The 13,989-nt window shown below is 41.9% G+C and overlaps 1 protein-coding gene across 2 annotated transcripts in view; it reads right to left on the bottom strand.

The window, feature by feature from the left end:
• The window catches only part of Ccdc141 (coiled-coil domain containing 141), a 172,184-nt gene that overhangs the window by 64,067 nt on the left and 94,128 nt on the right, over positions 1-13,989 (bottom strand). For both annotated transcript variants that reach the window (XM_085834745.1, XM_029474525.2), the window contains exon 9: positions 4,517-4,689. In XM_085834745.1, the coding sequence (XP_085690871.1) occupies positions 4,517-4,689 (173 nt within the window). The remainder of the gene's footprint in view (positions 1-4,516; positions 4,690-13,989) is intronic.

The raw sequence follows: 13,989 nt of genomic DNA, 5'->3' as shown, positions 1-13,989 counted from the left end.
TGCAAAGCAACACACACACAAAAATCATAATGCAGTGTCGATTAGCCATATGACAGATGTTTCCATCTAAAAAGATTAAAAAAAAAGCACTCAATGATCCAGAATTATCATTAGAATGCAGGTTAGATTTAGCAGAATCAGACAAATATGGGCATTACCACTGTGCATCCTGTGAGGCTGCTCGGTTCAAACGCATTTGATTCCAGGATACGAAATCAGTGTGAGTCGGTTCCCTAGGATGGGATTCTTTACAGAACAGCAATGAAATACAGCTCAGATGTATCCAAGATGCTTTATCTCAGATAAATACTGACAGGTTCAAGTGAAGCTCAGAAGAAATGGCTAACTGGGGTGCCTATTGGGATACCAGTGTACCTGCTGGCCTCAGGGCACACTCAGTACCTTTGGCTCCTCCCACTTGATCTCTACCCTAAACATCTGCTCCTCAAAGGCCTCCCTTCCCCAGCTTCTGCTTCTGGTCCCATAGAAGCCTATCATTTCACCCATATGCTCTCTTGCTCCTCTCTCTTCTCCATCTTCTTGGTTCCCTCTCTCTTCTCTTCCCCCTCCTCTCTCTCTCTCTCTCTCTCTCTCTCTCTCTCTCTCTCTCTCTCTCTCTCTCTCTCTCTCTCTCTCCTCTCATGCCTGGTTCAATTTACTGATCCTGTTTAGTCTACTGCTTTTTCTCCCTGCCGTGCACTCTTCTGGATGCCTGTGGCTGTAGTCTCCCTCTCCCTCAAATCTACAACAGAAACCTCCCCAACCTTTACATTGGAGCAGTCATTTCCTCATTTTATCCAAATGTAAAACTTCTGAGGGTTTTTTTTTCTATCATCAACAGTAAAAAGTTAAATAACAGGGACTCTGAAATTTCTACCTGCTGATATTCCAATTCTAAATTCTGCCTTTGATACCTGACGAAGAATACTTACCATCTGAAACTCAACACCAACCTTCCTGTCTAATTTAAGTGCATGTCACTATTGTAGTCACCCTGCTGCAGTTATTTGGAATGGCCATACGGCTCTTAGTATTTCGCTCTGAAATCCCTTTGTACAGATTTTTTTAAACTAAAGTAATTACATATTGGGTGTTTTCTATGTGCAAGGAATGGTGTTGTGTTATCCCATCTAAAATATTAGATGGGAACTTCCATTTTACAGAGAAGGAAGGAGACTCAAAGAGTTAACTTTAAAAGCCACACCATTATCCGGGCACTCCCAATGCACACAGCCCAACTCCTTGAAGTGGGCTTCAAGAAGGCTTAGGATTCTGGTCCATGCCATTTTGGAAGCATCTGCTAACAGCACTTTGTGACCTGGTATGGCTATATGACTGGTTCATGTAGACATTTTACATGTTCAAATGTCTGTCTGTTGTCCTTGCTATGACTCTAAACTCTACCTTCACTCCAGAGTGGCTGTGGCTGGTAAATTCCTTCTTGGAAAACTTCTTTCCTTTTCTGGGAATCCAGGTGTGTGGAGATGGATCAGATGGAGAAGGGGATGGAAGTCCCAGGTGGAATGTATGGAACTGACGTCAATAGCCATGCTGTCCTCTGGTTTGCAATTGAGATTTGGTTTCTAATGGGCTTCTATTTTGCATCCATTTTCTGAGTCCAAACAGTGTTTTGCCAAAAGACAATTTCTTTTTACCTTCAGTCCCTCCTTCGAAATGAAGGTGACACTGATCCAAAAGTTGCCACTTCTCAGGGTAAGACAGGTACTGTTATGAAGCAAGCTTATATGTCTGAGATGCTGACAGAAACATACTCCAATTCTCTTTAAAATCAAGCCAGGTTGGTGTTAATTTAATTTTCTTTCAATGGTTCTAACTACCAGGTTTTTCTATTAGACCCAAACTATTTTCTGAAAAGAGAAAACAATAGATTCCTCTTTGGAAAGTGGGGGAAATATAAAAATCAAGACTAGGAAGAATGAGGGAGACAGAAAAATTGAAGTGGATGAGTAAAAAAATATGCAAGCCACACTAAAAACAAAAGGGGAGGAGGGAGAAGAGGAGAGGGAAGAGGGAGATGAAGTAAAAGCACATCAATAAAGAAATTAGGTATCAAAATTAAAGTGTTTCCGACCAGAGCAAACCAGATATAAAGTTTACCAGTGAAAACCTTTCTGACTCTAGGAATGAAGCATCAACCTGAACCAGAAAACTCAGTGTCCGAGGAAGAAGCAGTAGTGAAACTTGCCACTGGCTCTCAAGTGACTGGGAAAAGACAAATGTGTGAGCCAGAGAAGGGAAGCAAAGCCCCAAGGACAGGGCTGGTGCCAGCTTCCCGACTGTGGGAAGTTTCTAGATCGGAGCTCAGAGAAGTGAGATCCAAGAGCCCAGAGCTCTTGCTGAATTAACCATCAACCAAAGAGCAGGCATGGATCAGACCTAGCCCATCCCCACAACACCCACACAAGCACACATATGTAGCAGGTGTACAGCTCAGTCTTCATGTGGGTCCTCCAACAACTGGAGCAGGGGCTATCCCTGAATTTGTTGCCTGCCTGTAAAGGCTCAGTGTGCTGTGGGGTTGGACAGATATACTGGGGTGTGGGGGAGGGGGTATCCTCCCTCTCAGAGGAGAGAGGGAGGGGAAAATGTGGGGAGCTTTGAGAGGGGGGAGACTGGGAGGAGCAGGGGCTGATATTGCGATGTAAAGTGAATGAATGAATGAATGAATGAATTAATTAAAAAGAAGTCAAGATCAGTCTTCAGAGAAGCTCAACACCTAGGGTTGGTGGGATGGAATACCAGGCAGGAAGGGACAACCCAAACCAGAACTCCAGAGGTCAGGAGAGGGGGATCTTTGGCTGCATTTTCATTTGTTCTCACCTGAGGAATCTTCCCAAAGTCAGAGAGAATAGTACAACCAAGATAGCCTGACCAAGAAAGTAATACTGGCCAAGACTGTGAGACCCAATGATAATGGCAGACTTCAGCCCTTACTCTAGTCATCATATGGCCACACTAACATACCAGTGACTCTTGTATCTTACAGTCTTCTGCATGACTCAAGACATTTACAAGGAATAGACATGGATCACAAGGGGAAACGAAGCAAGCAGCAGCTGCAGGCACACTTGGGCCCAGATGCTGCATGTCTGGGCTCTAGTCTAATGGAAAGTAGCCTTACCTGGATCTGGCCCAACCCCTAACCCAAGACAAGAACCTACAGTTGTCTTTGGTAGTTATGCCCCTGTGGAAAAAACGGTTTGCCCTTGTCCTGGCTTCCAGTTTTTGGCTCTTGCTGGGAGACCTTGGATTAACTCTAATCTCAGTTTTGCACGTTCCCATAGCAACCATTTAATCCCCAAATCCAATGCCTCTGTCCAGGTCAGACTGTTTTCTGGAAAGAAAATTCCCATGCCTAGGCTTCCACGTTTGCTATGTAAAACATATCTGGAAGAACAGACCAGGAAGCTAAATGGAAACGAAACCATGTTTTACCACACCCTACCTGCTTCATTCCTCAAATTGTGTTCTGGAGTTTCAAGGATATCGCAGCTAGGGAAAAGGAGAGCTGGGGTCTCACCTCTCTGGACAAATCTATTTCATCTCTTCATGTTCAAAGGGAAGTACTGCCTTCATCCCTTCCTGCCTGATACCTGCTCCAAGAACTATGCCACCTTCCTGTCTTCAAATCCCCACACTTCCCAAGTGTGTTCTTTCTCTTTCTCGATGCCCCTTTCTGCCCTCAGGAGCAGCCAGTTCTCAGCTCATCCTCAGGCATGCACTGAGCATGCTCACTGAAGTGCTCCTCCTGGCAGAGTGCCCAGGAGCACGGAAACTGGAGCCTGTGCCTTGGATTCTGACGCTGCCTCTGCCACAAACTGGCTGTGTGGTCCTGTGTGTGAGTTACTTAAAACCCTGTACCACAGTGACCTTGTCTGTGGAAGGAAAACTCTCTTAGTGTTTCGTAGGGTCACTCTGTGGATTAAATGAGATGATGTCCCTAAAGCCCCTTGGCACGGTGCCTGGCACATAGCAGGCTCTCACTCAACCGGAGCTTTTGTTATTAATAGTTACCTTTTATGTGGGGTTTTGCTCGGTGAGATAGCAAGGTCAAAAGGAAATGACAATTCTGGAAGGTTGTTTGTTTGTTTGTTTTTGTTCCTAAAAAGGAGAAATGGAGCAACAGAGAAGGCTCATGAACTGGGCGGGGTTGTGGGGATGGGGGTAGGGGGAGGTGCCAGCATGTGCGAAGCTCTGTTTCAGAGCCCCGCCCTGTTTAGTGTTTCTCTCTCCCTCTTCAGACACACGCAGAGACAAAGCTTTAGCATCTTTAAGTCCTCAGGCTTGGGTGAGCAATGCTGTGTCCAGAATCACTGTTGAACATAACTCAATAGAACCTTTTAAGCCACATCATAATGCAGTCAAACATCAGAAGCAGAAAAATAAATAAATAAAAGCCTTCGCGCAACTTTTTTTTTTTTTTTTTTTTTTTGTATCAGTTTGTGGAAACTGTGAAAAAGCTTGCTACACTGGGGATAAAACAGACTTTACTCACCGGCAGGAGTCTACTTGGCTGATTAAGGTTCGTCCCTTTTGCAGAGCAGTGGCTGTAGAGTCTTTAATTTCTCTGTGTAATTCCTCATGCTTCGCTGCCAAGACAGGCAGGCTTAAACCCTCTGATTTAAGGAGCTTAAGGTAAGCTTCAACTTTTCCAAGTACATCAAATGCCTGCCCCCAAAAAAAAAAAACTTTCATTTTCTGCTTTTTTAGTTTAAAACTACATCAATGTGTACATGAAACACTAGCGATTAAACCAGGCCATTCAACTTAGTAGTTTGATCATAGCAACAACAACAACAAAAGTCTTAGATCTGGAAAACAGCAGTTCAGTTCCCACTTAGGGAAACTTATAGCTTAGTCCATCATAAATGTCAACGTCATAAAGTTACCAGAATCAGTTATATTGAGACGATATCTGTATGACAGAGATAGCTAAAATGGTATGACATTTGGAGAGTCGAATTGGTACTTTGCATATTTTATACTGTACACATACAGTGGATGAGTTATTAAAAACTTAGTAGCCTTTCATGACCTGAATATCTCTGTAGTAAGTCTTAAAGGGGAACTTCCTGATGAGCTATGCTTTGAACCTGAATCCCTAGAGAGAGACACTGAGAAAGTATTACTATCCTTTCCCCCTTTGCCTTTAAAACATGACCTTGACCTATTCGATCCAAGGCATCTGTATGCCCACAGGAGGGGATTATAATACAGTTATAGGATAGCACAAAGAGCAGGAGCAAAGTAATAGTTTCTGATATACTCAATATCAGATATATAGAAAAAATGTAGCCCTTTCAAACCAAGGCCTCCATTGTCTTACACTGTTTTCTTTATGTGTACACGTGTTTTGCCTCCATGCATATCTGTGTATCAGGTACATGCCTGGCACCTATGGAGACTACAAGAGGTTGTGGGGTCACCTTGAACCAGATGTTTGTGAGGTACCATGTTGGTGTTGGGAACTGAATTCCAGTCCTCTGAGAGAGTAGTCAATGCTCTTTACAGCGAGTCATCTCCCCATCAAGATATTGTCTTAAAATAAGATTTTTAAACTCCATTGTTTTCTGCATTGGCAGACAGACCGACCAACTGCCCAACATAGAAGATGGAGTTTACAAAATTAACATGAAATACAAAGGAACTGTTTATTGGCTATCGAGGCTTAGATAACATGAAGATACAGAAGCACTGGGCTAGAGGGATGTCTCGGCAGTTAAGCAGGCATGATGTTCTCACAAAATAACTGAGTTTTGTTCCTAGAACCCACATTGGGAGGCAGACAACCTTCTGCAACTTTAGCTCTAGGGAAATTCGTGCCTTCTTCTGGAAACTACAGACATCTGTATTTGTATTTATGTATCCCCCCCCCACACACACACACACTGCAAACAACCTAGAAGTAATAAAAATAAAAAGTTATAAAAGGCACATAAGAATAATAAGGACTAATTTTAAAAGATATTTTAAAAAGATAAAGCAGAGTTCAGTCTTTGCAGGTCTCCTGAGAGCCATTTCTGACCTCTGGCCTGGAGAGGGGATGAGTAAAGTGAGTGAAGGAAAGGTTGAACATCAAGAGAAGTCTTCTCTGGTCAGCGCTAATGGAGCCTCCCTGCTCAATGTTCTATGCCCCTCTGAAGACCACTTCTATCATAAAAGGTGGATAGTACCCTGTAACACCAGGTAGTCCAGCAAGCACCTTGAAGTCTGGCCTTTCCAGATTGCTAAGTGGGAATCCACGGAGTTAGACAGGGGCCCATGAGAATGGAGTAGGGATACCCCACAGAAGACTGTCAGGGAGGATTCCAGACCGTCGAGACAAGAACGGGTGGGCTAGTGGAGACCTGAGGGAGGCAGCAAAGTGGGGCTGAGTTCATTCTCATACTAGGCAGTTTGAAGACGTCAGCCTTGGAATTGAGGATAGAACATGTGCCCCAAGTGCATGGCCAAAATTCAAACAGAACAGAATTGGAATCGACAGAAATCTCTCAGATACTCTTTTATATTGAGATTCTCTTCTTCCTCCAATGTCCTCACATCTTTCAGGTTTGCTCTCTTAGTCACTTAAGCCTTTTAAAGAGACTTTGATACCCAAGAATCCTTTCTTACTTGATCATGTTTCTCTTGCAACTGGAAGCAGAGCAAAGTACAGCGGTATGCTGATATTAGCGAATGTGGTTTTTATGATTTTCTGGATCCTCCCATAGCTCGCTGAAGCATCACTGAGGAGCAAGCTCTGTTTCTAGGGTATCAATTTTATTTTAAATTTGGGGTTGTTTATTTAGGATAAAAATGGTGCTTCTTGTTAATCAAGGATAAGGTTTAAAGTCAATGCCTAAAGCAAACTTCTGGTGGCTAAAATTACCTTGGATTCCCTTAAATCCCACTTAAAGTTTAAGGTTGGTGAATTTGCTACACGTTATATTTACACTTTGGATTGACAAATCTCAAGCTCCACCAAGGGAGGAGATAGTTGGAGAGTCTGCATGTAAATGTCAGGATGTAGTCTCCTTTCTTCCTTTAAAAAAAAAAAAAAATGTCGAAGTATTCTTCTACAAATGGAGGAGGGATGAAGAATTCATGGTATCTCTTCTTGGTCACAAAGCTAACCCCATTCTGTTTTAATAATAAGCCATGCTACACTCATTGTTGTTTTGAAACTTAAAGAAAAACAATGAAAGTAACTAAGAATGAGGGCAGATGAGCAGTACTCGGACACTGTTAGCTGCTGTTCTACATTTGGATCAATCAAACAAGTCTTTAAAAGAATCTCCTAGCCGGGCGTGGTGGCGCACACCTTTAATCCCAGCACTCGGGAGGCAGAGGCAGGTAGATTTCTGAGTTCAAGGCCAGCCTGGTTTACAAAGTGAGTTCCAGGACAGCCAGGGCTATACAGAGAAACCCTGTCTCGAAAAAACCACACACACACACACCACACACAAAAAGAATCTCCTAGCTGGGTGCAGCTACCCGTTACCTAAATTTCATCCTATGTGGCTCTCTCTGTGACTCTGTCCCAGCCACTGCTTCTCAGACCTCCACCATGGTATCATCTTCATAGGAGTTAGAAGCTAAGATGGCAAGGCTGTTGGATGCATGTGCAATGTCACTGTCTCTTAGTCATGATGCTATCTATAATAAAGATATGACTTCTGAAATGAATGAAGATAAACTGAAGGGCCAGATATGCACTAAAAAAAAAAAAGAGCCATAAATCAAAAGCAAAGGTAACTCATTAGTTTGGAATCAAATGAGCCAGATTTTCTTGCACAGTCTCTTCTCAAATAGATCAATTGTTAGGAATACACTGCACGATTTTCTCTACATAATAAAGCAAATAATAAAACTATGACAAGTTAAAGGAGATGACAGGTTTCTTTTCACTAGCTTAACACAAACATGCACAGAACACCTTAGAGTGAGGCGAGAGGGATTCTAACAGGAGTTCCTTATTTAATGTTCTAGTTGGATTTTTGTTGTTGCAATAAAACAAGACCAAAAGCAACCTCTGGAGGAAAGAGTTTATAACATCTTAGAGATTAAAGTCCATCATTGAGCGAAGCCAAAGCAGGAGCTCCAGGCAGGAACTGAAGCAGAGACCAAGGAGGAACCCTGCTCCTCGCTTTCCTTGTTGAGCAACCTAGGATCGCCTGCCCAGGGATGGTACTGCCCGAGGTCACCTTGATCCTCTGACAACAACCATTAATCAAAGGAAATGTTTCAAAGACGTGCCTGTAGGCCAGTTTGGTGGAGATAATTCTTCCACCAAGGTTCCCTCTTCCCAGATGACTCTAGTCTGGGTCAAGCTGACAACTAAGCAGCATACTTAGTTTTAAGCATAATAGGGATAGTTTTGTAGACACCAAAATAACAGCTAACCCTTTGGGCTTTAAAAAGAATTCTTCTTTCAAAATTAAAAACTCTCTGACTGACTGAATGATATGCAACATTGCTTTCTCTCCTTCCCGTGTAGAATTTGGTGAGGAATCCATGTGCCAATTCCAGAAATGATCCAAGCATCATCCTTCCCATTTCACTCCTCCAAAAATAGAACAGACTGCTCTCCTATGTACCCGACCTGTAGGGAACTTGATATACTGGACTCTTTGTTGCAAATACAATACAGAAGGTCTTCCTTTCAATAAGAACACTGTGAGTCTCATACAACCTCTCGGAATTAAAGTCTCCTCCCCCTTGGCCTTTCTGTTCATAGCCCCCTGTTTCTTCAAAGCCTTATATGTCCAGGTTGAATAAGCATTTATGAGTAGACTGGGGGTGGGGTGGAGAGAAAAGCACCCGGACAGCATTCTCTCCTGCTGGGTCCTAGTCATCTGAACCATTTCACGGGCTAGCCCTCAATCCCTCCACACGAGAAGACAGGTCAGATCCTTTGGGCCCTAATTTGGAAAAGATTAAGGAACTGCTTGGCTTTTGTTCTTAAAAGAGGCCAATAAAAAAAAAAACCTTTCCTGTTCACTGTGAAATGTAGACCCGAGGTCAACTGCAGCGAATCAAACATAGATGGTATCTCGGAATGGCATGGTTTATTCTTTTTAAATATCTAAAAGAGTCATGATTTAAGAACCATGAGCCATCCAACGTAATTCTGCTGCCACACTGGTTCACAAAGATGCTGATAAATAACAGCCTTAGATTTTTGACTAATAAATGTAGAAAGAGTCAAATATTAGGCAACAACAAAATGGCGCATCCCAGAAAACATCCAAGGACACAAAACAGTTTCAGACTAGAGCTTCTGATTCCACTGCCTTTGGGGAGTCTCAGTTCCTCTGGGTGGCTTATATAAGGACCCATGGCTTCACTTTCCTTCCCTAAGCAGCACCTCAGATAACTGCTGGTGGCTCAGGCTGCTGAACTAACTCATGATCAGGACATGGCCACAATTGTTCCAGCTTGCAAACCCATGAAGAGCGGGGGGCCGGAGGAAGGTGGATTTCAGGTCCTCCTTCCCAACTCTCCACTGTCCCCACGGGCTCCTTACTTCTCAGTGTTGCTCTGTTGCCCCACTCCTACCCCTACAGTCTTGGGGTGGATGAGTCTTTCTATTAAGCTGTATTTAAAGGTAGTTGTTGCTCGTCAGGTTTTCCCCACAAGCTGAAAAATACTGGAAAGGAAGCTTTAAATTGAATGCATGTATCAACAGCATTTTATCCATAGGAGAATGAAGGAAATTTACATATTAGCATCTTAGTCTTCCTGAGGCAAATTCATCTTACAAATGAAATGAGACTCATTAAGTAGAACTTTAGGTATCTCGGGTCTATTCACTATGTTTTTCTTTAATCTTAATCGACTTAAGTGATTTTAGGATGATCTTTGTTCTATTAATATGGGAAATCATGTATGAATCATTTCTGTTTTTATCCCTTCAAGGAATATACAGCAATATCTATGGACCATAGATTCAACTATGTGCTGCACATAAGATTTGTCACATCAGAGTGGCTGAAGCAATGTGAAGTGCATATGGAATGGTAGAGCTGTGGCTAGCACTCAGCAAGTGCTCAACTGTGCACTCACTCAGCAAGCACTCAGCTCTGCACTCACTCAGCTGTTCTATGCACTAACCCTGTATCACTTTACTGAAATGGGCTGGCAATCCTGTAAGAACACAGAATTCAGATTTCTGTTTTACAAATGAAGAAGATGCCCAATTCAGGAAGGAGTGAAGTACATATCGAAGCCATGCAGTTAGTAAATGTGTCCTGCCAAATCCATGCCCAGTCTGGCTCCAGGATCCACCATGTTATTTTAGCAGTCATGCTAATAAATATTTCTAAATTTTCCTTAATATTCTATCATTTCTATTTTATACTTCAACTATACCCTTAAATGCATATAAAATTCATCACCAACCCTTAAAAAATATGGAATGATATTCTCTAAAGTAGATGGAGATTGTTTGACTTATATTTGGAGAGGAAACTCAAGTTCAAAACCTAAATCAATATGCCATATAACCAGCTGTTTATTCAGTCATACAACATAAAAATTTTGAACACTAGGTGGCATACAAAGATGATTAAGACAACCTCTCTCCTGAACAGTGAGAAGTATGCCAGGAATAATAAGGAATAAACAGTCAGTACTGCCTGGGTGTTTGGAAGGGTGATGCATGTGATATTTTCTTTCATATAACTCGACTTAGCCACTCAGGAATGACACAGAAGTTGCGCTGAGAACCTGTATTCTTTGGACATCGTAGTAAATAAGATTTTTCCCTTTTAAATTGATCTTTTCCCAAATATAATATAGTCAATATAATCTGTTATGAACAATAGAGTTTAGTGTTCTTTGTTGTATGAACTTTTCCTGGGGAGATGGGAATGAATGTCTACTTATACTGTATAGGACAGACTAAAGTAGATTCACTCAACTAAATAAATTTACTAAATCTACTAAAGTAGATTTCCAACCTGGGAAACCAATGAGTTTGTTGGGCTTATTTACAGAACATGGTCTAGGAGTTACATATAGGAGCATGGGTGACCACAAAGCAGCCACCTCAATGGAGAGTCTTACTGCAGCATAGATGGCAACCTTCCCATAGCTTAAGAGATGGACTCTTCCCTTCACTTAACTTGCTGCACACACTATATTCTCTAGCTCCTCCTGAGATGATGAGACTATGTGCATGTAGGGGCAAATTATATTATCTAAGTAACAAAAGCAATGACTGGAACCCCAGGTGAGTGGCCAATGACATTTGTTTCCTCTACTATGAGAAAATATCAACAACCAATAGGTCTTGTCTTGACGGTGTCTTACAAGTAGCCACAGCAGCTCTGGAGAAGTTAAGAGCTCTCATGCTCAGAGAGACCTAGTCTCCAGCAGATCAGCCACTCTACAGTTTGTATTTAGTGCTTTCAGTGGCTCGAATAATTAATTAGAAGGCACCAGACTGTTTGGGTAAATACACAGTGAGATAGACATGCTTCTTAGCCTCAAGGAATTTTAATTGGGCAAAGAAAAATAAATCTACCGAGAAATGACTGCCACAAGGCTGAATATGTTCACTGCCAAAAAATATCTATAGTCGCGTGGAAGAACACATGGAAGGACATCCAGTGGACACATGCATGACTTAAAGGTCCACTGACAGATTTACTTACTATTAATTACTGGAAAATTACTGGAAAAAATGCTTACTGGTAAGTAGGAGGAAAATGAAATATCTCTATTTGTATTTGCAACACTGGAGGTAGAATCCAGGACCTCACAGACACCAGGCAAACATACTACTATTGAGTCGTAGGACCCCAAATTGAATATCTTGACAATCAGATGATTACACCTGAACCGGGTTTAGGGATCTTGTGATGAATGATGTTAAAGACTTGCCACACTTTTCAATCAGGTATTTATTTAATACTTCTGTACTAACAGTTTGCCCACCTTCATTGACCATTTGCTAAGGTTGAAACAACCTGGCCTCTGAGCTTTAAAGTCAAAGGTTCTAACCCACATTCATTATTCTCTCGGAGGGACAGAAGGCAGGTAGAGTAAATGAAAATATCATCATCAATTATTTGGGTGAGATTCAACTTAAGATAATCTTTTCAAGTTCTTAGATATTTTTCTTATATATTCTATAGTAGATGATATATGATAGCAATATTATGCATTGTGTGTACACTACTATACATTGTAAGCACACACACACCCCTCAATGAACCCTGGCTCTCTCTATTGTTTCTGACACTCTTCACATCTGATCTGAGTTGTATCCCTCCACACCTTAGGCAATGACTTAGTCTATGCCTCCCAAGTATGGCTGGCTTTGCATCTTCCAGCATTTCCCCCTTCCTTGTGTGTCATCCTTCCTAGCTCCACTCAGTGGTTACCTTCCTCGATACATTTTCCCTGACAAGGTTCTGGTCGGTGCTCCCCACTGCATTGGGCTTAACCCATCATGGCTTTCCTACTGTTCACCATTCTGTCTTATAAATTACCCATGAGGGACCAGAAGGCTGAGACCGTGCCTGTCACTGGCTTCACTCAAGCACCCATCTGACCCTGAGAACCAGCAGGAATACCATACACTATTCAGGATGTAAGAAGCTAGATGGGAAAGCAACTGGTCTAGTTATTTATAAGAGAAAAGAAGTGGCTTTTTAAAATAGGAATCCGCGGGGCTGGAGAGATGAATTGGTGGTTAAGGGCCTGTGTTGCCTTTCCAGAGGACCGGAGTTTGGTTCCCAAGGATCCATGTCCAGCAGCTTACAATTGCATACAACTCCAGCTCCAGGGGATCTCACCCCCCTTTCTGGCACCTGCACTCATGTGCACACACACACATACACACACACACACACACATACACTTACTTAAATCTTTTAAAAAGAGGACTCTGAGACACAGTGCTCAAGAATTAAACAGCTAAATCTAACTTTTAAAAAATACTCTAACAATTAGTATAATTTCCAGATTTTTATTTACATCATTTTAAGAAATTCTTTCTCAATAATATTTTTTTAGGTTCTCTATCTGGGCATGTTTCCTCTTTGAATCTGTTCAATAATTAGACCATTGTAATTGTTTTCCACCAATGTGCTTAAAATGCATGTATTTTTAAATGGTAAATGAGGAATATGTAAATGGAAAAAGTACAGCAAATGTCATGCTTAATTATTTTGCTTTTATGTCAAACAGAAATGTGGCTTCAGGCACTACTGTCTTGTAATTGTTTTGAAAAGCAACCACACTGTCTGAGACACCACATTTGCAGTCGGGATGGGGAAGCGATGGAAGCCACGTCACTTCATTTCCTATTTGAATGCCCCAAAATTCACTTCACCTTTGCATTCATATTGACCATCTGAAGATCAGACCATGTTCATGATATAGACATGGCCTCGTCTTTTCTACTTGCTTCCCTCAGAGAAATCATGTGCCTGGGAACAGAAGGTATAGGCCAGAAACTTGATAACCCAAGGGCCACTCTTGACAGATCTGGGTTCAGTCACGACTGTTGTATAAATAAAAAACTCATGCTGTTCTAATCTTGAAAGACACTAGATATTCATCTTTGCTCCAGTCAGTCACAAACCCCAAAAAGTTGTAACTGTGTCTTGGATGGTCTACAGATACTAATAAAAATCCACGAAAATGCTGGAAATATAGCATACGTGATAAGCCGCAACTGAGAAGGATGAAAACTTGGAGGGATCAAGGCATGTTCTGTAACAGATATGATGCTCACATTTCAAGCTATGAAGATACAATTCAGAGAGATGGACTCCTCTCCAGTCGGCTCATACTCACTGTGATGGTGGTGGTACCATCAACAACACTAGTTAATTTGTTGCTGAATGATTCAACAAATGGGTTCACCAAATACAGTAGGAAACTCTGAAAAGGAGGTATATCAATTCCTTAAGTAGCCCAGTTCAATCTCTGTGTGGGTTTTAAAGGCTGGTCTAGGACAAACATAGCAACGTTCTC

The sequence above is a fragment of the Mus caroli genome, unplaced genomic scaffold, assembly GCF_978045245.1.
Source record: "Mus caroli unplaced genomic scaffold, Mus_caroli_1 scaffold_2, whole genome shotgun sequence".
Lineage (NCBI taxonomy): Eukaryota > Metazoa > Chordata > Mammalia > Rodentia > Muridae > Mus > Mus caroli.
This window is presented reverse-complemented; position numbering and strand designations above follow the sequence as displayed.